This window comes from Eptatretus burgeri, chromosome 16 (genome assembly GCF_056783735.1).
Source record: "Eptatretus burgeri isolate ZD-2024b chromosome 16, Ebu_testis_v1, whole genome shotgun sequence".
In the NCBI taxonomy this organism is placed as follows: Eukaryota; Metazoa; Chordata; class Myxini; order Myxiniformes; family Myxinidae; genus Eptatretus; species Eptatretus burgeri.
Window position 1 is genome coordinate 7677077 of NC_140976.1, and position 24128 is coordinate 7701204.

At 44.0% G+C, this 24128-nt stretch overlaps 1 protein-coding gene across 1 annotated transcript; it reads left to right on the forward strand.

Annotated features, from left to right (window-relative positions):
* Positions 1-1362: 1362 nt before the first annotated feature.
* LOC147010431 (uncharacterized) lies at positions 1363-24128 on the forward strand. Its single transcript, XM_085860357.1, has 10 exons — positions 1363-1486; positions 5453-5694; positions 7130-7297; positions 11744-11882; positions 12151-12289; positions 17087-17213; positions 20928-21095; positions 23267-23298; positions 23719-23817; positions 24016-24128. The coding sequence occupies exons 1-10, from the start codon at positions 1379-1381 to the stop codon at positions 24126-24128; spliced, it is 1335 nt and encodes a 444-aa protein (XP_085716483.1). The 5' UTR covers positions 1363-1378.

Below are 24128 nucleotides of genomic sequence, written 5' to 3' on the forward strand. Positions count from 1 at the left end.
ACGTTTAATATCCCACTTTATCTCTGAAAATCCCATGGTATCTAGGAAATCGCCAATCCCCATTAAATATCCCATGATATCCACAATATTGGAATCTCATGTGAAGAGGTTGAAGCACAAGATGTTGTTTTCACATCACAAGCAGGTCGCTGATCTCTGTTCTCAACCTTCTAGTCTCCATATTGTTCCCTCCGCTGTCTCAACAACTCCAGGATGCACCTGGATGCAAAAAACCAGGCTGACTGCACACCTCAACTCTTTTGTTCCTCACTTCTTCCGTCTATGGAACCACATTTCAGAGACTATTCTGTCTCACTCTTCCCTCCAGGACTTCAAGCAAGAAGCCATCTCATGTCATTTCAAATTCTGATGCATGATCTTAGACATTACCCCCATTAACCTTTCCTAACCCAATCATCTTTCATGCTGGTTTCAGCGAGTTTCCTCCCCTCCTCCCTCTCCTCTTTTCCTTGATGTTTGTCGCACTGTCAGTTCTACCATGAGCCTCGATCCTGTAGAAAAAGAAATAAAGGAGTAGGCCACGGTTACAAAATTACTTGCAAATAATTAATGGCATCTGAAAGTTAAGTTGGAAGGAATGTGGATGTTCAGTCAACATGGATTCCCTCTGTCCCTTCTCTTATTGAAGAAGGAAGAAGTCTCCACCTGCAAAAGTGGAGAAGTACTGTATCTGCACAACCTTGACAATTGGCCATCATTATCACCTGGTCCTGATGGCATCAGTGCACTCTTCCTCAAAACCCATGTGTCAGAGCTGGCTCTCCCCCTTTCACTTCTCTTCTTCAGATCCTTCTTGGAGAATCGCACACCCCTCACAACAGAAGGTAACTTGTCATCCCTCTCCATAATAAAGGTACCAAGACAGACCCTCTGAACTACAGATGAGTTAACCTCCTTGCCATAATTATTATCAACATAATGGAATCGTCAATCCCAGCACACCTCAATGTCTGCTTCCTCTATATCGTATTATGACGACAGATAAATCAGTGAAGTTGTGTTTCTCGGATATCATGGTGTCAATGTTGTTCATTATGTGCTTATTCGATCTGATTTTGGTTTTGAATTGTGCTGCTAATTATGGGAAGACGAAAACAAGTTTGTTTCTGATGATCCCACCCTACAAGGAATGCGCATTCCAACTGGCATGCTCTTCAAGGCATGATTTATGAAATAACTATTTAGAAAATGCATTTCGGATCTACAAAACCTGCCTGCCTTTCATCTGGTTTGCTCTCTTGCTCCACCAACAAGAAAAGTAGGCGGGCATTGCATTTGGAGCAATTCTCACTCATAAAAACCACAGCCATATTCGAGTTACTTAGGTTATTTTCATTAGAAGAGATCACGTCGAACCATGAGGGCCCTCGTATCCCTTCTCACATTGGTTTGGTTTTTGAGTGCCGGTGAAGCAAACCCTTTTCATGGAGGCACCATCTCATGGAGCACATTTGGGGGAAATAAGGTACTGCTTTATTTACAAGCAAGGCTGTAGGGAGGTGATGTGACAAGGGAAGCTAATAGCAAATTGATTTGTGTCTACTTGTTTCAACTGACACCTGGTGTAGATTAATAAGTCAAATTAAACTGGAGATGACGTCTTTAAACGTTAAGATTATCTTGCTTGTCCTGCAGTTGTGTTTGGCTTGGAAGTGGAGAGTTCCTTAATTTAAGACAAATAATATTAATAACCTTCTCATGGACAGCTTGGGCTGGCAGGGTGGCCGAGAGGTATGCACACTCACCTCTGAGCTGTTTAGCCTGGGTTTCAAACTCTTCCCAGCTATGAACTGCCATCCTGGTGTTTCACAGGCAAGGCGATTCATCACTGTGTGTGCTGTCCATTGGATGGACGTTAAACTAGGAATCCCATCTGCCAGCAGTAGTTCAGAAGAGGGTTTGCAAATAGACAACAAGCTGATGGTGTTGTATGATGGTGTTCGAGTTATGAGTCATTCAATATCGATATTACACTTGTTTGCAGCTTAAATCGCAAATCTATAATCACAGGCTTAATTAACCAGGGAACAACCGGGCGTAGTGGCATGCGCCTGTATTCTGGCTACTCAGAGGCTTGGGTTGGAGGATCGCTTGAGGACGGGAGGTCTGCGCTACGAGTGGGTGTAGGGCAGCCCGGAATCATGGCGAAACCCAATCCTTATCCCTGTGTCGTAAGAGACGACCAGGGTTGCGTCAGGAAGGGCATCCGGCGTAAAACCTATGCCAAATCAGTATGCGGATCATAACGGATGATCCGCTGTGGCGACCCCTAACGGGAGCAGCCGAAAGACGAACAACAACAATTAACCAGGGAACAAGTACTTACAGATCTTTTAACCCGTTAATATGATTGGATTCGTACTTTTTATGTGAAATATTACCTTTGTTTGGTTTCATAGCTCTCAAACTTGTCGCGTCGTCACAGAAATGTAATGTTAGGTGTAATATTCAAATCCATGGAGTTTATTTTGTGATTGTTATTGCAAAGATTCCTCTTAACCTCAACCCTTCACTGCAGCTGTCTGATGGTATTGGTGTTCGAGTTTGAGTCGACCGGTCCACTCGTGATACATTCTCCAGACTTGGTTTGCAATCATCAGTTGTCAATGATGTACAAATGATCAACTTCAGGGAAGGTCAGGTATGGGAGCATGCACCAGAGCAGCACATCGCTGCGTCCACCTTCTGCCGGTACTCCAGCGGCCTCCGTCTGGCCATCCCCGAGGCATATTCTTGGCCCATCCCCATCTCCTTGAGATGCTGACCAACCTGCTGCAACCATGAGGCATGTGGTCAGCCCATTGGCCTCCTCCACTCATGAGACTCCCTCGCTGAGAGAATCTGGTGAGCATGATCAGCGTCAGGAAAACGAGCCACATGTCCATACAGCCACAGGTGACGCTCATGGACTACTGCAGGTAACAAAGCTCATCTGAGTATCTCCTCAGCTCGTTGAACACAAAATCCAACCAGCGATAGCCAAGGATTCAATTCTTACACCTATAGAGCAAGACTGGAAGCACCAAGGACCTGAAGACTCGAACTTTCATCCTCCTGCACAGGTACCGGCAGCGCCACACCCCATGATCGAGTGAATCCATGACTCCCCAGGCCCGACCCAGACATCTGCTGACCTCTGGCTCACAGCCAGCAGAGACATCAATATAACTGCCAAGGTAAGTGAATCTTTCTGTGACCTCAACACCCTCGCCGCAAACAGGTACAGACAGGATAGCAGTATCCAAGATGTCATTGAAAGCCTGGATCTTAGTATTGACCCAGGAAACCCGTAATCCTAGTAGCTCTGACTCTTCATTCAGCACCTTGAGGGCCCCCAAAAGGATATCTCCAGTAACTCCGCAAAGGATATCTCCACAAAGATGACTGCATCATCTGTGAAATCAAGGTCAGAGATCTTCACATTCCCAGATGATGCATCGCAGCTTGATCTCTCCGACATCCTCCCTGGAATCCAGTCCATACAAGTGCTGAAAAGTGTGGGGGCCAGTACACACCTCTGACGAACTCCAGTAACAACTGGAAATAGGTCAGAGATGGTCACCACATCTCACAGCACTCTCAGTACTAGAGTAGAGTTCAGACATCAGATCCATCAGTTTTGGTGGCACCCCACGAAGACCAAGAATCCTCGAGAGGGCATCCCAATCCACTGAATCAAATGCTTTACAGAGATCAACATAGGCTGCAAGCAGCCCCTGCCGAAACTCTCGTCTGCATTCGGTGAGGACCCGAAGAGCAAGGATACGGTCAATCGTTGACCTCTTTGGTGTAAAGCCTGACTGCTCTGGGCATTGGTACTCCAGCAGATGATGGCGAACGCTATCGAGAATTATCCGAGCAAAGACCTTGCTCGGCACTGAGAGCAGCGCCACCCATTGGTAGTTTTTGCAGTCTTGGCGATCACCCTTCCCTTTCCAGAGAGGGACAACAATGCCCCTCTTCCAGTTAGTTGGGATGATGCCTGTGTTCCAGGCAGAGCACAGAACTGCGTGCAACGACTGGTTCACCACAGCCTGTGTTTCCACAAATGAAGGTGGACCACAGTTGATTGGAGGGTCGACAATCAGGATTGTAACACACCTGACATCCAACTCGACAGCTGGTGGATCAGCCTGGTACGGTCGCTCAAAGTAGCCGGCCAAATGGGCCTTCACTTCGGACTCCTCCGTCAAGAGCCCCCCACCCTCTGCTCTAACTGCAGTACACCAAGGGATGGGCTTGGAGGAACGCAATGCGCAAATTCCCCTGTAAGCAGGATGAGAATCACTTGACCACAGGTGATCCTCTACCCTCTCACATATTCCTTGCACATAGGCCTCCTTGTCCACCCTTAGTGCACATACAGTTTTACACCTCAGCTCACTGAACAGCTCAACTCTGCTATTCAGCCTGTCCCTGCGACTCTGGTCAATGGTGTCCAGTGTCCCTTGAGAGACAAAATTCTTCTTCGCCCTCTGGTAAGTTCCAAGACATCCACCGGCAACATCGAGGACGGTGGTCTTGAAGGCACTCTACAACTCTTCAGGACCCCCCCCCCCATAGCACCCAGACCCCCAAATCTCCACTCAGCCTGTTCGCAAACTCCTCAGCTGCTCTCTCTCATCCTTGAGCTTGCCAATATCCAGCCTTGGCTGGGATGGAACCATCCTCCTGGATTTAAGCTGCAACTTCAGAGTTGCTACAACAACCCTGTGGTCATTATTGAGGAACTGAGCACTCTGGTAGACCCTGCAGTTCTGGTTCATCCTCCAGCGACCATCAACAAGCACATGGTCAATCTCCTTTGCCACACCTCCAGCATTTGAATACCAAGTCCAGCGATGAGCCTCTGGGTGCTGAAACCATGAACTAGCCCCCCTAAGTCCATGACTTATTGCAAATTATTAAGGCTATTTTTGACTACTGCCATCTTCATGTACTTCAACTGACTGATAATTTGGTAACAGAGTGGATGGGGCCTAATAGTGAGGACTACAGGACTGGTTACAGAGTTTGGAGGTTTAGGTCCAGGTGAAAGCATCAGTTTAAAGAACCTGGATTCTAATCTTCTGGAACTCAGGCTTGTTTCAGACGAATTTCCATGCTGTAACTGGATTCTCAGTAAAAACTCAGACTGGGTTTGAATCTCAGCCCAGATACCAATATCATCTCGGTGTCTCGCAGGCACGGCGAGGCATCGAAGTGTGTGCCGTCTCTTAGATGGACGTTAAACTGGGTACGTCTGCCAGTGTTAGTTGTTTGACATTAAATATCCCATGGTGTCCTTCGTGAAGAGTATACGTGCCATCACCAACACCATGAACAAATTCAATTCCTGTCCTGAATAGTTATTACTCAGCGATGTTCTATTTCCCACCTATACTCACTCATGGATCGTTGTTAAAGCTGCAACTATGTTTTGTGCACTTAGGTTCGTTTCAAGTACCAAGTCGGATGGCCGCGAGACTCGAAAGAAGGAGGTGGCTGCACCGATGCTGATGTGGACTTGAAAACAAACTTGACGTCCAGTTACGAGTGGAAGTGTACAGAGTCATGCTCCGATAACGTCTCATTGACTTACCGGTGTGTGGATCACAATGACCGATACAACTGGATGCTTGGAATCGGCTCCTTCAACCTTACGCTTCCGAGCAATCAAACGAGCAAACTCACGTGAGTAACACTTTCTTTCCAATGGTAACTAGCATCAGAGACCCATCGCTTCGTTCACGGGATGACCAATCCTTGTGTCATTGGGAAAAATGGTTGTTCTTGTTGCTGTTGTTGTTATTGCTTCACCCCCCCCCCCAAGGAAAACCTTTTCATTCCCCCTCCCCCCAAATTTTTTTTCCAGTTTTTCCTTTCTGTGTCTGTCCATTCTGTGCTCTAGTTCTTCCATGAGACTTGACTCTATACCAAAGAAAAGCATACTGAGCTGTTTGTCTGGAATTTTGGAATTGGGAATATTGCTGCTTCGTGAAGTAGAGCGTTCATAGAACACCTTACCCACACAGTTTTGAGAAAAGGGACTCTTTAAATTGTTGATTTGCGTTTCCAAGCACGATCTATATTCCCTACCACCCACGATTTTGGCTGGATCTTGATATTCTCGAATGCTGCGAGCACAAGCGGCAATTTGTTTGGTCGAGATGGCATTAAATGGTGTTATATCTTGTTCAGATACTGCTAAATTGGAGGTCATTGGAAGTGCCAATACGGTGATTTATATTCTACAGGGTTCAAGTATGAAATTCAATTGAAGTTCAATAAAGATTTTAAAATTTGTAGAAAAAAGATTTCTGGAAATTTACCGCCGTTTATGCAGTGACTTTTACACCACTTTATTTAACATGTGGCATGAGTTATTCATGCCTGTTGTTTATGTCCTTTATGACGTCCTTAAAAACAGCAAGTTTCCTGTTTAGAATGTTTTTCAATTTTGTTTGACTCCTCGACATGCCGGTAGACTAATACAATTTCCTTACTCCTCTATACTCATGTGAGCTCGGGACAACAATCCATACAATTTGCCAAATTTCGAGCCAAAGTACTGATAAACTGCAGGTTCGTGTTCTGTATCATGTTCTGATTCGTGTTCAAAATCTAACATTCAATTGAAATGTTGTTCCTCGATTATAAACTGACATCTGTAGACAGACAGACAGACGACAACCAGACAGAGTGAACCAATTGCTTTACCCCGCGTTTCGCTTCGCATGTGCCAGCGGGATAATGATGTAAATAAGCACTACTAACATACTCTCAATGGAAACTGAGCTGCTTGTTTGGAATTCTGGTACTTGCTTTCTCATAAAGATCCCATGGTAGTTTCTGTATGACATTGTGGAGTGCCCGTGTTTATATCAGGGCCAAATGTCCCATTTTCAACAAGAAAACCCTCTCTTAGACACAACTCCAAGTACTCTTATGATAAATGTTCCAGCAAAATGATGGCGATGACTACAAATGATGGCAAGACCTTTGAAATGGAGACTATCATATTAATGGATCCACATGAACCGTCAACTCCAGGGTATTAAAATCTTTATCAATCAAGATTGAGTTCACAATGTAGAAATTAAATCTGTTGTTATTCGTCTACTCACAGGTTTGCAGACTGCTGCTGGAGCCCAACAATGGTGCAAACAAGCGGTATCTCGACTACTCGGAGCAACACAACTGATTGGTCTCTCAGTGCGACCATCAACATGAAGCCAAAAATGGACACCGGCAGGATCAACCACTCTCCAGTCACTGCTTTGAAGGCCTACAACAGGTAAAGTCAGTAGGACTGCACAGTATGTTTGTAATGTCCTTATCATTGTGAATGCTGGGAGAAGGAGGGGAGAGAGAGGGGAGAGAGAGGAGAGAGAGGGGAGAGGGAGGGGGACCGGGGAGAGAGGAACACAGAGAAATACACACACACACACACACACACACACACACACACACACACACACATCTTTACTGGTGATTATAACAACATATGTTAACATGATAAATGAAGCACACACACACAACACACACACACACACACACACACACACACACACACACACACACACACACACACACACACACACACACACACACATCTTTACTGGTGATGATATCAACATATGTTAACATGATAAATGCAACACACACACACACACACACACACACACACACACACACACACACACACACACACACACACACCCACACACACACACACACACACACACACATATTTACTGGTGATTATCACCACATATGAAAACATGATAAATAAAGCACACACACACACACACACACACACACACACACACACACATCTTTACTGGTGATGATATCAACATATGTTAACATGATAAATGCAACACACACACACACACACACATACACACACACACACACACACACACACACACACACACACACACACACACACACACCTTTACTGATGATTATAACAACATATGTTAACATGATAAATGAAGCACACACACACACACACACACACACACACACATCTTTACTGGTGATGATATCAACATATGTTAACATGATAAATGCAACACACACACACACACACACATACACACACACACACACACACACACACACACACACACACACACACACACACACACCTTTACTGATGATTATAACAATATACATTATTAACAAGGGTTCGCCAAGAAACTGCTTCAGCAATCTTGCCAAGAGCAAGGAAGGATACACTTGGTGGTTTGCCATTGCCCTCCAAGAATGTTAAAAAAAAAAGGTTGTTTTTTAATCCGGTAATATAAAGTTTTAAATCCGAAGTATTATTTTGGGTTAATTTTGTTTTGACAATTTTATTTGTTATTTTTCACAATACGCGGTTATCATAGCAACACTTGTCATATTTCACCTTTAACCTTTTAGCATTGTTTCGATGACATTAAAAAGTCACTACTTGTGCATTTTTTAGGCCTGGAGAGGAGAGGCTTGAAAATTTTACATTCCACACTTTGTGGAGAACGAAAACAGGATGGGTCATAAAGTTTGTTCAAAGTGGAAAGGACATATTTTTGAGTTATTTCACTTAAGGAGCTTCAATGCAAGAGGCCATTTGGCCCATCAGGCTGGTGTTACACTTACCAACCTCCGGTTGTTTGTACATGCTCTATCCTTTAAATGCTGAGCATCAGGCAAGGAAGCAGCACGTACCATTTTAAAGTGTTTGACTCGGACAGGTTCTAACCATCAACTTCCCAGACTCAGAGCGGACGTTCTAATCATTACACCACTGAAGCTGGTGAAAACAACTCGTGAGACCAGCCTTCAGATAAAGCCACAACACTTTTTGCAGACGCATCTGCTCAGTCACCATGGTTTTCAATGCACAGGTACAACCCTAACCCAAAAACCCTAACCCTAACTAAGCTTATAAACCTGAACTCTAATTCACAACACTGCCTCACATGAAAGGTTATCCAAAGATGTGATGAAAAGAACAGCTCGGATAAGAAATGACAATGAACAGGTTGGTGACTACTAAAAACGAACTCTGTTACTCCATCCGTAGGTAGATTCAGTGATGCCAAAGAAGCCACAGGGCAAGGATTACAGTGGGTGGTTTGCCTTTGCTTTCCCCATGGTAGTCATGGCAGGGATTAGTAAAAAAAAAAAAAAATCATCGTGCCGGTGATAACTTGCCTACTCTTGACACCATGGGATCTTTAACGTCCACCAACTAATACTGACAGACAGGACGTCCGGCTCAAAGTCCCTCCGATGGATGACGCACAACACATTGATCCCTCGCCCTGCCTGCGAAGCACCAGGATGGGAGTTTATACCTCGGACGAGATTCGAACTCAGGCTTGCTCAGAGGCGAGTGTGCCTACCTCGAGTCGTGTAGTCTGATATCTTGCCAGCCCTATAAACATGTCATTCATCTCAAATTAGAGAGATACTTACCTAACATCAAACGCATTGTCCTTCCTCGAATAGCTTATCACCTGCAGTCATTCACCTCTCCTGACTCTCACAAACAATTCACAAGCGTTGTGTTTGCAAGTAATTACATCTGGACTACAGTCGTACAATTATTATTACTTTGTATGCAGCCGAACTTGGAGGTATAAACTACTTTCTTTCATTTTGCCGAACTTGGATCTTTCATTACTTTCTACTACTTTCATTTTGCCCAACTTGGAAGGATGACAGGCTGAGTCAACCCACCTGGTGTTGTTTCACAGCGTGACAGGGGCTCGAACTCAAGAACCGAAGAACTTAAAGTAGCCACCTTAACCGTTAAGCCAATACCTGGCTTTGGCGGTCAATAAACAGCCTTTTCTCAATCACCACCATATTCCTCTCCTCAACTCCTTTCTGTGCCCCCTTCACGAGCGCATCTCGTGTCCAAGGTCACATGAGCATTTACATTTTACATCGTCAATGTAATAATAGGCCACAACTATAACGGCACTCGGTAGAGCACACACCTCCGCCAGGCTGAACGCTGTACGTTTTGTATCCCACTGTAGCACGGAAAGGGTAGAGGGTGCAAGGAGGTAGTAGAAGACAGAGAGACCACTGACCTGTCTGCAATGAGAAAGTGATAGGCCCATAAGCTCAGTTTCAGCGTAGGAGGCCTTGGTCTTCCAATGATCTTGAAGGCCTTGGTTTCCACTTCGTCAATCTGAGCAAGGTGTGAGGCAGGGGTGCCAGCCCAGAGGGGAGCGCAGTACTCCATCAAGCTGTGGATGAAGGTGACTGTTCTTCAACTATTGCCAATCATGCTTCTCACCATGGGGGGGGGGGGGTGACAGCTGTGGCTAACAAACGACTCACTTATGAATCACAGATGTTTGCAACTGGGTATTTAGAGAGATTTATATTATCAGGTTTTCAAAAAACTTTTTTAAAAATACAGAATTCTTGGCTCATGGAGAAGCTAAATGATGGAGGGCAGCATGTTTACAGACTGACAGGTCGATCAAAGGGGAACAGGGAGACCAAGACATTGAACATGAGTGGATGATTGGAAGAAAGGACCGGATGTGGGGGGAGAGCTTGAATTATGAGGGGAATGGGAGAGTGGATGGCAGAGGAGTAGATGGAAGGGATGGGGAGATGATAGAGGGGAAAGGTTGGGTTTCAGCATTGTTTTGCTATTCTGATCAGCTTTTCTTTGATTGAAACAAATTTCCAAAAGTTTGAGCAGTCAAGGAGCCTATGGAATAGACTGGGGCATCCACTTATCGGAAACTTTGATTAAAGTTGATGGAATGCCTGATAATTGTCATTATACTCACAAAAATAATTATATATTTGTGAATGTGATCAAAAGCCAAATATTGATGTAGGATTCAAGATCACAATTAGAGTTTCATCACTCATCAGCTTATTTGGAAAATTTACAACAAAAACATCAGGAGTAACGTTCACACATGGGAATCTCGTTTTAAGACTTGTGTGAGCACAAAATGGATGGGCTCACGGCACTTTCACAAATGTTTCTTCACTCCTACATCATCATCATCATCATCGTTATGATCATCAACATCATCATGTGTTATTGTTGTTGCTGTTGTATAGCCACAGACAGCTCTCTCAAACAAGGCCGCGGCATGGAAACAGCTGGTTGATCTCCTAGGAACAACCCAAGTATTCCCCCCATCCAGAAAAGTATACCCCCACCTTCACGAATACAAGGTCACCATAGAGAGAGAAAGAGAGAGAGAGAGAGAGAGAGAGAGAGAGAGAGAGAGAGAGAGAGAGAGAGAGAGAGAGAGAGAGAGAGAGAGAGAGAGAGAGAGAGAGAGAGAGAGAGAGAGAGAGAGAGAGAGAGAGAGAGAGAGATATAGAGAGAGAGATAGAGATAGAGATAGAGATAGAGATAGAGATAGAGAGAGATATAGAGAGAGATATAGAGAGAGAGATAGAGATAGAGATAGAGATAGAGATAGAGATAGAGATATGGAGAGAGAGAGAGTTGGAGAGAGAGTTGGAGAGTGTGAGAGAGAGAAGAGGGAAAGGGCCGATCTATGGGGACTGATCGGCACTCTGACCATGACCATGCTACCCTGACAAATCCGGGGGCAGCAAGAACAGGAAAGAATAGAGAATATTTGCCCCCCCCCCCCGACTAGCATTGGGGGGTACATCTACCGTGAAGAGGCGTCACTGATGGTTGCTCATGTGTTGTCATCTGAGATAACGACACAAATCCTCCTTCCTCTCACAGGTTGAAAGCCGGTTGCCAGTCAAACATCAGCCTCCCCTTTTATGACCACGATGGAGACAAGGTGCGATGCCGCTTGGCAAAAGGCATCAATGAATGTGGAGGAGCTTGTGCTGAAATTCCTTTTGGGAAACTCATTGAGGTAAGCCAGAAGGGTTTGTAACTCTCACATGCGTCTTAGAAACGATACACACAAACATTCAACTATTCATCGTAATAGAACATTCTGTGAACTTTGCAAAGGATGACACAACACACATTTGATCATATTTTATGGCCATCTGGTGTTTGTGAATTTTGCCGACCCTCAATCGATGTGGTTTTGTGATCAGGAAGACACGAGGTTGTTTTTAATATTGGACTGTTTCAAAGTTTAAATAAGTTTATTGATGGTCGATTCCTGTGTCTAGGAGAACTGCACACTCTTCTTCAACCCTCCGGCATCAGCCACGGGTTCTTGGGTCGTCACCCTGATGGTGGAAGATTACCCTGGCTCCAACAGCACGGTCGAACCCTATTCATCCGTTCCCCTGCAAATGCTCCTTGAATGTAAATTTAGTTTGAAATGACAATTCGCTGAATCCAGAGGGCTGTTGTATGCTTTGTGGTTTGAAATGATGCTTCATTTTTTCCATTTGTTGTTATCTCCATTTGTGGGTTTCAGAGGGTGGAAGAAAGTTCCCCCAGAACTTAAAATCTTCAACTCCTTTTTCGGTAAAGGATCATTATACATGAACCAAATTGTCAACTGGTTCATTAATCTTTCTCCTTCACCATTATTCCCCCATGCTTTATGCACAGAATATGCTTTAGAGTGGAGGATGATTTCCTTCTCCTCAAAGTTCCAGCTCTGTTCATTTAAGCTTCTCTGATTTGTCTGGAACTAAATAGTTGTTGGTTGTAGAACAGGTGATAATTGTAGTGTGTTGTGTGAACATTATTGCATTGTTAAGGATTTGCTAAGAACAAATAATCAGTCCTGGCCAGCATGTCCCCGATCCTTTCAGATCTCATAAACTAAAGGCCTTTTCCATCTCAAAAATGTCTGTGTTGGACACAAGTCTGATGTGTATTTTGGACAGACCTCTTCAGACTACATTTCAACATGGCGTCGACCCATGTAGAGAATTCGACCCATGTCGAAACCAACTCTGCTAGGGAGCTACATTGAGAGCTCTCGACTCGTGAAGAGAATTCTGACCTGCATAGAAAACTAGTGTGAACTCTTCCTGGGTTTCATTTGAACCATGTAGCTACCTTGGTAGATCAGCATACTGTAGTCGCTCGCATCGCTTTGGTGCAATGAAGCATGGGACTGCCAGCTCGGCCGTGCCCACTGTGACTCATGTTGAACTGTGTGCAGTGTGAAACGTAAGCACATTACCCTGGTCGAAAGTTACGCACCTGTTTAGTTCAAAAACTGTATTCGCATGTCGGTCGTGTGAATACGATGCGTGATTGACCCGTGCTGAAACTTTTATGGAGATGAGATGGATTGGACCCATAGAGATTTTGATATGGATTGAAAGTTGATACTCCGTCACCCTGAGCGAGTGGTTCGTGCTCCGTCACCCTGAGCGAGTGGTTCGTGCTCCATCACCCTGAGCAAGTGGTTCGTGCTCCTTCACCTTGAGCGAGTGGTTCGTGCTCCGTCAGCATGAGCGAGTGGTTCGTGCTCCGTCACCATAAGCGAGTGGTTCGTACTCCTTCATCCTGAGAGTGGTTCGTGCTCCGTCAACATAAGTGGTTCATGCTCCATCACCCTGAGCGAGTGGTTTGTGCTCCATCACACTGAGCGAGCGGTTGGTGCTCCGTCACCCTGAGCGAGTGGTTCGTGCTCCATCACCCTGAGCAAGTGATTCGTGCTCCATCACCCTGAGCGAGTGGTTCGTGCTCTGTCACCTTGAGCGAGTGGTTCGTGCTCCGTCACCATGAGCGAGTAGCTCGTGCTCCATCACCCTGAGCGAGTGGTTCGTGCTCCATCACCATGAGCGAGTGGTTCGTGCTCCGTCAACATGAGCGAGTGGTTCGTGCTCCGTCACCATGAGCGAGTGGTTCGTGCTCCGTAACCCTGAGCGAGTGGTTCGTGTTCAGTCATCCTGAGCGAGTAGTTCGTGCTCCATCACGCTGAGCGAGTGGTTCGTGCTCCGTCACGCTGAACGAGTGGTTCGTGCTCCGTCACCATGAGCGAGTGGTTCATGCTCCATCACCTTGATCAAGTTGTTTGTGCTCCGACACCTTGAGCGAGTGGTTCGTGCTCCCGTCACCCTGAGCGAGTGGTTCGTGCTCCGTCACCCTGAGCGAGTGGTTCGTGCTTCGTCATCCTGAGCGAGTTGTGAAAAAACCCCGATTTCCAAGGCATTTGCCATATTAACGTGTTTTTTTAATTTACCGAGCCAATGTTTTTTTCCACCCTTCATACACAGTTGTTCATAAAGAATAATGTTTGTGAACATATCCTTGAAACATCTATATAAATATAACGTTGTTTTCCGGTGAAAGCTTCTCAAGGTTTCTGGGTTGTATACAGTAAGTACTGTAGTCGGTAATCACACTGACTCCAACCTGCCGATTCCCGAAAAATTACCGATATGGGCCAAGCACATGTGTGTGTGTTCATTAAGCATAACATATTGTTGCAGGCCGGGGGTCGGTGGCGCGAACGACCACTAGGTGGGGGAGGTTACATCATATCATCTCCCACCAACCTCCCGGAATTGTAGGCTGTCGCTCGGATAAATCCGCGAGCCGGCGGGTCGCTTAATCAACCGTGGAACGCCAATATCTCGACTGTGTGTCGTCAGGTTATTTTGTCTAGATCCAATGTACCTAAGTAACCACCCGGTCTCGGCTACTGGGGATCCACGCCCTCGGAATGCCTGGCCGAACTGGATTCACTCTACCGGCAGAGGTAAAATTACACCTACCGACTACCACTCTGCCACCTACCTTTCCGGCTCGGATGCAGTCGAGCGGGCCTGCCCAGGACGTCCCGGCTACAATGGACCGATTAATGGGGATAAAATCCCGCCTAAACTCAGATCTGAACCATGCTGGACCAATGCAAGAAGGGACGGAAATGGACTGGGAACATTTCTAACATTATTTATTTACAGTAAACAGAAAGACACAGGAAAGACATCGCGAATATACAAGAAATATTTACAATGATCAAATAATAACACTTATACAGTTCTACTTAAAGACGGGCCCAACACACTCAGACACACAAACACAGATGCTTTATTGAAGACCCCCGCAGCCGGAGGAGAGACGAGCTGGGGGTCACAGTTTGGCGGGGTACCTGCACGCTGGAGGTCGGGGGTGCTCTGCGGTGCAGCACCTGTCAACGGTGGTCTAGCTCGGGGGTTCGTGCCCGTGGAGGAACCCGCGTGGAGCAGACGGAGTCCCCGGGCAGAGATCAGGGTCGCGGACGGGGCCCACTTCTCCCCATGGAACGCCAGGGAGACGGCACGCAACCGACTTGTATTCCTGGCAGTGGCGGTGATGTCGAATGGGTGACGAAGTCTCCTCTCACTCTCGTTGGTTCCACACAGCTCTTGCACATCTCCTTGTTCTTCAGACGCGCCCCTCTTTATTACCCACGAAAGGGAACAAAAGAGCCTTCGTACGGGGCGGAGCTCCGTGAAGCACACACCACTGTCCGCCATGATTGGACAGGGTTCCGCGGCATGCCCTTCCTGGGTGGGGTTTCGGGGAAGCGCACGTCACCGTCCGCCTCGATTGGACAGGGGTCCACGGCATGCCCTTCTTGAGCGGGGTTTCGGGTTGGGCGAGCGAAGCGCTCGCTCAGTAGCAGGCTGGATGGTCCGCTCGATGTGGCGTTGTAGGATATGTGGTTTGACGATATAACCAACGAAACCGTCGCAACGCACACCTTTGACTCTCCCACTAGACAAAAGGAGGGGTTCTATCTCACATGTACTTAACGGCATAAATAACTTTTGGGACACCTGTATGTTGTATGCACATGGTTTCCAGATCCATAACACTATTCTTTCTGCTAACTCCCCTATCCCCATCTCTCTCTCTCTCTCTGGACATATCTGGACGGTGGTTATGTCCGAGCGGCGTTCATCTCCGGACAGCCTGGCTCTGGACTTGTCCGGACAGGAGTTTGTCTCCAGACGGGAGTTTGTCTCCAGGCTATGTTTATAGTATGACCGGTAGACAATATTTTGTTTCCATCTTCATTGTTATTCTCTGCAGAATCATTTTGATGAGATAGTATGAATCATAATTAACGCTCCACCGCACGTTTGTCTTCCCTTCCTCTCACCTCACACTGTTTTCCCTTCTGCCACTCCTCCTCACTCCCCCTCCCTCTTTTCCCCTCCACCTCATCACTCTCCTTGCTCTTTCTGCCCTACTCCTCGTTCCCTCTTCCCCACTCTTTTTCTTCCTCCCCCCCTTTAGTAATACTGTCAGCGAAGCAACGGGTGGTATTTGCTAGTATACGGGAGTCTTTGCACCAATTTCACTATATATGTATGTATGTATGTATATATAAAAATATATATATTAAAAAAAAAATATATATATATATATATTAAAAAAAAAATATATATATATATATATATATATATATATATATATATATATATATATATATATATTAAAAAAAAAATATATATATATATATACACACACATATATATATATACATACACACACACATATATGTAGCACACTTACCTTTTAGTTGTCTTGTCTGGGTTTCATTATTGACCCGACCATAAATGAACACGACCATCAGCAGGCAGGACATTGCATCACAAATTGCACGCTGTCCCTCAAATGGACCTTCTGCTGGCATTAGATTGTGGACATTGAAGATCTCTTGTCGTCCCTCACGAAGTGTCAGTGAGTTATCACCGGCAACCTGAACAAATTACAAATTCCTGCGTAAATCACCTTCAGTCGAACATTACGCCTAGCCAGCTGGTTCATGGAAGACCTTGGTCAATCTTTCTCTGCGTTTGACTCCATACGGTGAGATTAATCGGAGCCATTAAATTCATTTGGAGTATTGGTAGGAGAGAGAAGTCATGTCACCGGTCATCATCATTCAGAAACAATTTTTGAATTGTTGCCTCTCCATTGGAGGTTGATCATCCGAGATAACTTTCACATTGTTGAAGAAAAGTAAAGTTCTGAAAAAGTGTCAAAATGCTTCTTTATGGTATTTAAACAACTATCACAATGCTTCTTCTGTTAATTGTCTTGTCTTTGCACCAATTTCACTTTCCCAATCATATTATCATCAACGATATAACCCATCATCTCCCAAATGCCTTTTCACCGTTTTTTTTTTCTTCTCAATAGTCGTTCCAACAAAAAGCTGCTGTCAGCTGTCCTTTGTCAGGACAACACCAGGAAGAAACAAGATTTTTCAGATCCCTGCAGGCTCAACATTCAACACCAAGATTGAAATTGAAGTTGACGTTGTCGGGTAACATTCTTTATCTATATACTCGCAGAATACATGCCCGACGGGTGATCTTGTCCCAAGCATGCAACACATTCTTCTGACGCATACCTTTATTTGGGTGGTGTATAGGCAACTGACAGCTCTGTAGAGGCAAAAATAATAACTCGGGTTACGTGCATGAAGCAAAAACATACCTACTGCTTGTAATTCAAAACACCTCACTGCACTGGAAAACATGGGAATGCTTCACTGTAAATGGTGAAGACTTGTGATACCTGGAGGAAGTGCTGCTTGCTATACATTTATGTGGAAAATTTGCTTCCCCACCCCCCCACCCCCCCTCACCTCCCCAAGACCACTGGCAAAGATAAAAACACCCCGAGACTGTGCATTCATTGGGGTCATGCTGATCCTATGTAACAAGTCTGTATGTAATCGGTCCAGAACTGGAGGAGTAGTGCGATAAACCCACAAACAAACACACAAACACCGGTCCATGAATTATAGTAAGGATAAGGGAAGAAAGGGGGTAGTAATTGTGAATTTAACACTCCATCTTTATTTATTTTTAATATTGTTCTTAACAAACAGTGACAGGAACAGTGCAGGCATGATAGGCCGAATGGCCTTTTCATGCACCAAAGTTTCCTGTGTATCTTTGTGTAACGTTACGAACAGGAAGAAATGGGGAGGGGAGGACAGAGAGTTGTGGGTGGGGTGCATGGAGTTGGAAGAGGGAGATTGAGACATTGGGAAGGGGAGGGGGGATTGAGGACTTAGGGTTTGGAGGGGGGTTGAGTACTTGTGGTTTGGGGCAGTTGAGGACTTGAAGAAGAAAAGGGGAGAGGATGACAGAGTTGGGTTTGGAGGGATGGGGGGAGAGAGGGGACACAATTTGGATCAAGGGGTTTGAGGCTTTTGAGGTGGGGGAGTTGAGGACTTTGGGTTGGGAGGGGGTTTGAGGATTTGAAGAAAGAGGGAGGGAAGCACAGAGTTTGTGTGTGGGGGTAGGGGGGCAGAGAGGATATAATTGGGAGGGCATTGAGAACGGGATTGTGTGTGTGTCTGCCCCCTCCCCAATATTTTGGGTCTTTTAGGTCTTTCCAGTCTTTGGGGTATTTTGGGTCTTTAGGGTATTTTGGGTCTTTAAGAGTCTTTGGGGTCTTTAAGAGTCTCTGGGGTCTTTACTGCTCTTCGGGGTATTTTGGTTGTTCAGGGTATTTTGGTGTTTTTTGGGGGGGGGCTGTTTGGTTGGGTCTTGGTGGGTCTTTTCAGTCTTTTGTATCTTCTGGGTCTTTTGGGGGTCTTTAGGGTATTTTCGATCCTCAGGGTCTTTTAGGTCCTTGGGATATTTTGGGTCCTTGGGGTCTTTGGAGTTCTTGGGTCCTTGGGGTCCTTCGGGTCTTTTCGGTTCTTGGGGTCGTTTGGGTCCTCTGAGTACTTTAGGTTAAGTATTTCAGTTTACAATTGCGGGTGACGTCAAGTCAGCTGTCCAAGCAATGGGTGAAGAGCAGATATACATACACACACATCCATAATCACATAATCACATACACTTGCTCCATTATATATAGATTAATAGGAACTAAACAAATGAATATTTTTGGATCCTGACAATTGTACTTGTGATTGATTGTTTATGAAAAACAAAACACTCAGAAAAGGCCATACAAGTTTATCACGGTATCAGCTTGCTCATCTGGGGAGGGAGAGAGGGAGGGGAGGGACATTGCCCTAACCCTCCCTCATCAATCTTTATCAACCGTGAATGAAAGTAAAGGAAGAGGCAAGGCTTCGTCATCCAATGTATTTAATCCGTGGTGAATGGAAATAAGCAGGACAAGGAAAAAAATATCCATAGGTTAGTGTTTCGAGATTATGCATTTACCGAATTAAACAAACTTACATATGACCCAAACTTCACTGTGATTATAAAAGATATCGGTATGTGTACAATAAGACCATTAATCAATTCCTGAGTTTTAGTTGCAACTTCCAGTTTGGTTCCTTTCTTTACATCTCATGCTTACCACAAGCAGTCACTATTCAACCACAATAATAGTGAAAATGAGTGCAACAAAGATCTGCAAACAGAGGATTTTATATCAATGAGCAAACATGTTGCCATTATTCAAAAAATAAATTATTTACTTCGGATTGGAAATGTTTACAAAACTATGAGATATAATAGGGAGGATTAGTGTGACCATCACAAAGGCACTGTACCCCAAAGCAAACAGAATACGAAGCTGTCATTGTTGATAATATCAGGAAAACCTTGCTGAGCCAAACTACAGTGTCCATATTGAAATGACACAACTTTAAAGTTTTATAACTTTTTATGTATAAATTTTATATGTGAAGTGCAAAGTGTACTACGCAAAGGTGGAGGACATTGTTAAGCTGAAAGAGTGCATCACAGTGGCAGTGGCCTCTGTAACCCCAGAGATGTTAGAGAATGTGTGGAGGGAAAATGAGTACCGTTGTGACTTGGTCTGTCCTACGAATGGTGCACATATTGAATGTTTACTCTAAAGTACCCTAATCTACCCGAATGATATGTAACCATTTTCCAAATGAAACTCAGGCATACTGACTCTGAGCTATGTGAATATTCCTCTGTTTGAATTATTCAATAAAATGTATAAGGCTTCAAAGTTGTTTCATTTCAATGTGGACACCCTGTATGTGATATGGGATTTCTGCAGTTAACGTTAAATAATTGATACTGCATACCCCAGGTCAGAAATTGGACACTGAAGGTTGAGGTAGGACTGTTTGACTTAAAGGTGAATAAGTCAGATATCTTCTTCTGTTTCAGCTTCTTCCCAAACTAAACCTTAATATTATTTCATTAATTTATCATTGCCTCCTCAAGGAGATGTTTTAATTAGGTATGGGTACTATCGTTTTCCTTTAATACAGAGAGATCTCAACATACTTCAGAAAAGTGAATTTGGTGATTGACGAATCATTAAAACAAGAAAGATGTCATGCATAGCACGATATTGAATTCAATGACCAAATATGGAAATCCTTTTCAAAATTCAAGTCAATCGGAAGAAAATTGACAATTTTAGAAATTTGTCTCTGTTGAGTTTTTGGCCTGTGCTGACCTTTTGGCCGATGTTGACCTCAAAAATACTTCTTCATTGAATTCATTGACATGATTTACAAATCCCCTTCAAATTTCAAGTCAATGGGATGGAAATTGAGGATTTTAGAAATTTCACCTCAGTTGTTGACTTTTGGCCTGTGTTGTTGACATCAAAAATAATTGGTGTTTGAATTCAGTGACATGAAATATAAATCCTCTTCAAATTTCAAGTCAATGGGATGGAAATTGAGGATTTTAGAAATCTCATTACGAAATCTCATCTTTCTCATCTCATCTTTGCTTATAAGAAGGAAGCACTAAGATGATAGGGTAAGAAAAGGTTAATGACGGTAATAAAGATCATGGTTCAGGATGGGATGACAAGAGATGGTGGGGCACTGCTTGCTCAGAATTTATTTGTACTGTGTACAACGGCTTTACCCATGTACTTTAATTGTACCTGTGTTATCACAAAACTTGATGAAGTGGCAAATTCTGTTTTCGTTAATATACTCACAGTTTAATGAGTAATTTTACAATCAATGAACTGTTTTTTTAATCCCTTTTCGCTTGGTGTTTGTTCAATCTTGCATGGAGTTTCAATTATATTTGATGAAGTGCTGCCTCTGTGCACACAGGGTGCACGTCGAACGCCTGGGAATCATCACTGATAAAGATGTGCAAACAGATCGCATCCAGGCAGACGAGACTGTTCAGGGCCTTTTCTACACCTACCTGACCTGGCAAAGCGAGCCCAACCGCTTGGGATTCACGCAAATTTGCTTCTATGCTGTCAGCACAGATGGGTGAGGAGTGTCTCACTTTTTACGACATAATACTTCTCAATGTACCTGTTTTTCGACACATGTCATCGTTACTCACGTGGAAAGGAGAGACTATTGTAGTGTGTGTGTGTGTGTGTGTGTGTGTGTGTGTGTGTGTGTGTGTGTGTGTGTGTGTGTGTGTGTGTGTGTGTGTGTGTGTGTGTGTGTGTGTGTGTGTGTGTGTGTGTGTGTGAGACAGACAGACAGACCACGCAAATCCACTTTGATTTGACACCCCCAACAGCATACTTTAATATAGTGCCTCGATGTGTGAAAGAGGTCGTTGAGAAAATACGCTGACAAAGCTCTGCATTGTTAAATGTTTGGTCTTGTTAATAGTACTGTACAGCATTTAATTTCCTTCTCCAGTTGCATGAATTAAATTGCAAAATATTATAAGATGAGAAAAATGAAGTTTAATATCATTGATATATTCAAATTCAAGAGAAATTTTTTTTTTAGGAAATCAAACTCAAAGTTAGATACAGGTTAAAATGGGGAAACAGTTGGACACAACAAGCAATGGAATGAATAAACAGAAAAGAGCACAGAGAGGGGAAGGACAGAAACAGCAACGTGTAAGTAAGTATGTGGGGTTAGAGTTAATAATGTGGTGGAAAACATTGTGGGTAGAGATGGGGGATGACATGAGATAATGGTGCACCACTAACAAGAAGGTCTGGAGGGATGAGTGCGGTTGAGCTCCAGAAATGAGTTCCTCAAACCGGAGAAAAGAGTAATAACAGAATTGAGGGGTGCAAACAGCTTAGATTTTTTTTTATACTTTGACCAGGTGGCGGTTACTAGAAGAACATGTTCATCCTGGAGTTGCTGGGGAGGGTGGAGAGAGCATATGAAGTAAGACTGGAGGAGAGGCAGGAAAAAAAAGGACCACTGGGCCTGTAGCTTATCTGGGCAATGGCCTAATGTTGTAGCCCAAATTTGGTAGCATTCTGACTGGTGAGTCTGGAGAAGAAGATTTTTGAAGAAATTTACTAAGTCGGCCATTTTGACCTACTTAAAGTCATGTGACTGGAACGAGCTTTGCAATTTCTGTTACCAGTCAGGAGAGGAATGTTGCTGCCAAATTTCAGCCAGATCAGCCCAGCGGTTTGGCCGGAGAAATAAAAATAGGAGACGGATGGATAGACAGTGCGCGATGACAATACCTTATCTGGAATTTAAATTCCAGATAAGCTAAAAAAAACTAGGGCACCAACCTATCTGTAATGTGAGAGCAACAGGCCTTGTGCTTTTGCTTTATGGTGGAGAGATTCCAATAATTTTGAGCCTTAGATGCCACAGAATCCAGGAGAGAAAGAAGTCATGCTGGATCCCCAGCCCATAGCAGAGAGCAGCATTCCAATGAACCACGGACAAACATCTTTTATACTGAGTAGTTCTAATTTTTCAAGGAATGACTTGGAACGGTGGAGGATGCCCAGTCTGCAGCTTGCATTTGAGGTCAGTTTTGCTATAGTCAGCCCAATAGAGGTTATGGCTGATGGTGAAACCTATCAGTTCAATAGTCTGAACCTCTTCTAATGGCTCATCATGGAAATAGGTGTGTTTGTTTGATGATTCCTCGAGAACGGCAGGTGTCCTTAAGAGACAATTAGAACAGGCATTCAATGCAAAGAATGGAAATATTATCTATGTTTTGTATCGACAAATTGAGGTTCTCAGAATTACTAAACAAGAAGGCATCAGGTCCACAAACTGCCAGAGGATCAGACGGCAACAGGGACATTTCATCTGAGTAGGTAGGTAGCACAAAGCAAAGCTGGAGGGTGATGGAGGCAGTGGGAGAATAAAAGAGCTGGAGTGGGTATGCAAGAAAGCATGAGGCGACAATGAAATATGAGAAGGAAAAACACAGACAAGGTTATCTTATTCTGATCAGGAAAAATGTCATGTGAAGACTAACAAAGCAATGCAGACTGACAAAGGAGTTCAAATCTGTGTGCGGCAGCAGGAGGAGTGGAGGAGTTTAAAAGCATAATGAAACTGATAAAATGAAACTAATAAAATGATGGTAGACTTAACAGGTAAAATGGAAATGAAAAAAATGAAAAAAAAAAGTAAAATGGAAAAAAAGGTTTCACACAAAATATAGTAAAAGAAAACTCATCAATGCTTTTATTGTCTTTCAGGGAAGAAACGGAACTTCGATGCATTTTTGTGGGTATGTAACAATATTCATAACGGCCCTTTGGTAACTCATTCAAAATGTTCTCATTTGATATGAATGCACGATCTTTGATCCTGCACACTTCCTTAATTGTGAATTTTCTTGGTCTGAGGATGCCTTTGATAATTTATCTCATTAACCCACACTTTTCACGATCCATGTATTTTATAAACGAATTTTAGTGTGCGATTTAACTTGTTTGGAAGTTTTTCCGAAATGTGTGATTTGCTGTGATCTACGATCATCTCTAAAACATTATGTCCCTGGAGCTGTCAACTTCTTGTCTTGGATTTTTGGCAAATAGTAATTTCTCGTCTCATCTACACTACTTTTTCAGGCCACTGTAAGTTCTCTTCATTTATCATTTCCTTTGATATTTGTTTTGATGAATAATACATTTCACTCCTTATCTAGTACCAAAGTGCACGGAAGGAAGTAATTACACGACGTGCGTCCCACGGAACCGTTCAACATGCTGGTCCATTGATGCGACACCAACAGTCACTCCGGATTGTGATGAAGGGTGTGTGTGCAATGGCAACCTCCTTTGGGATGGAGACAAATGCGTTGTTCCAAATGGCTGTGGCTGCATCAAACAACAACAATACTTCAAGGTGCTTTTTCACATTGACCTGAACACATTACAGGTTATAGGCGTAGTTATGGTATTGTCTCAGTTTGTTTTCTTACAATATTGAATGTGGTTGGTAGGTGGAAGCATTCTAATAGAGAATGCTGGTGTGAGTATGCCAGAAGATGGTTGGCAAGAGTACATGGAAGAATCTTGGAAAGAAAAGTTAAAAGACGAGAAACACATCAATTAA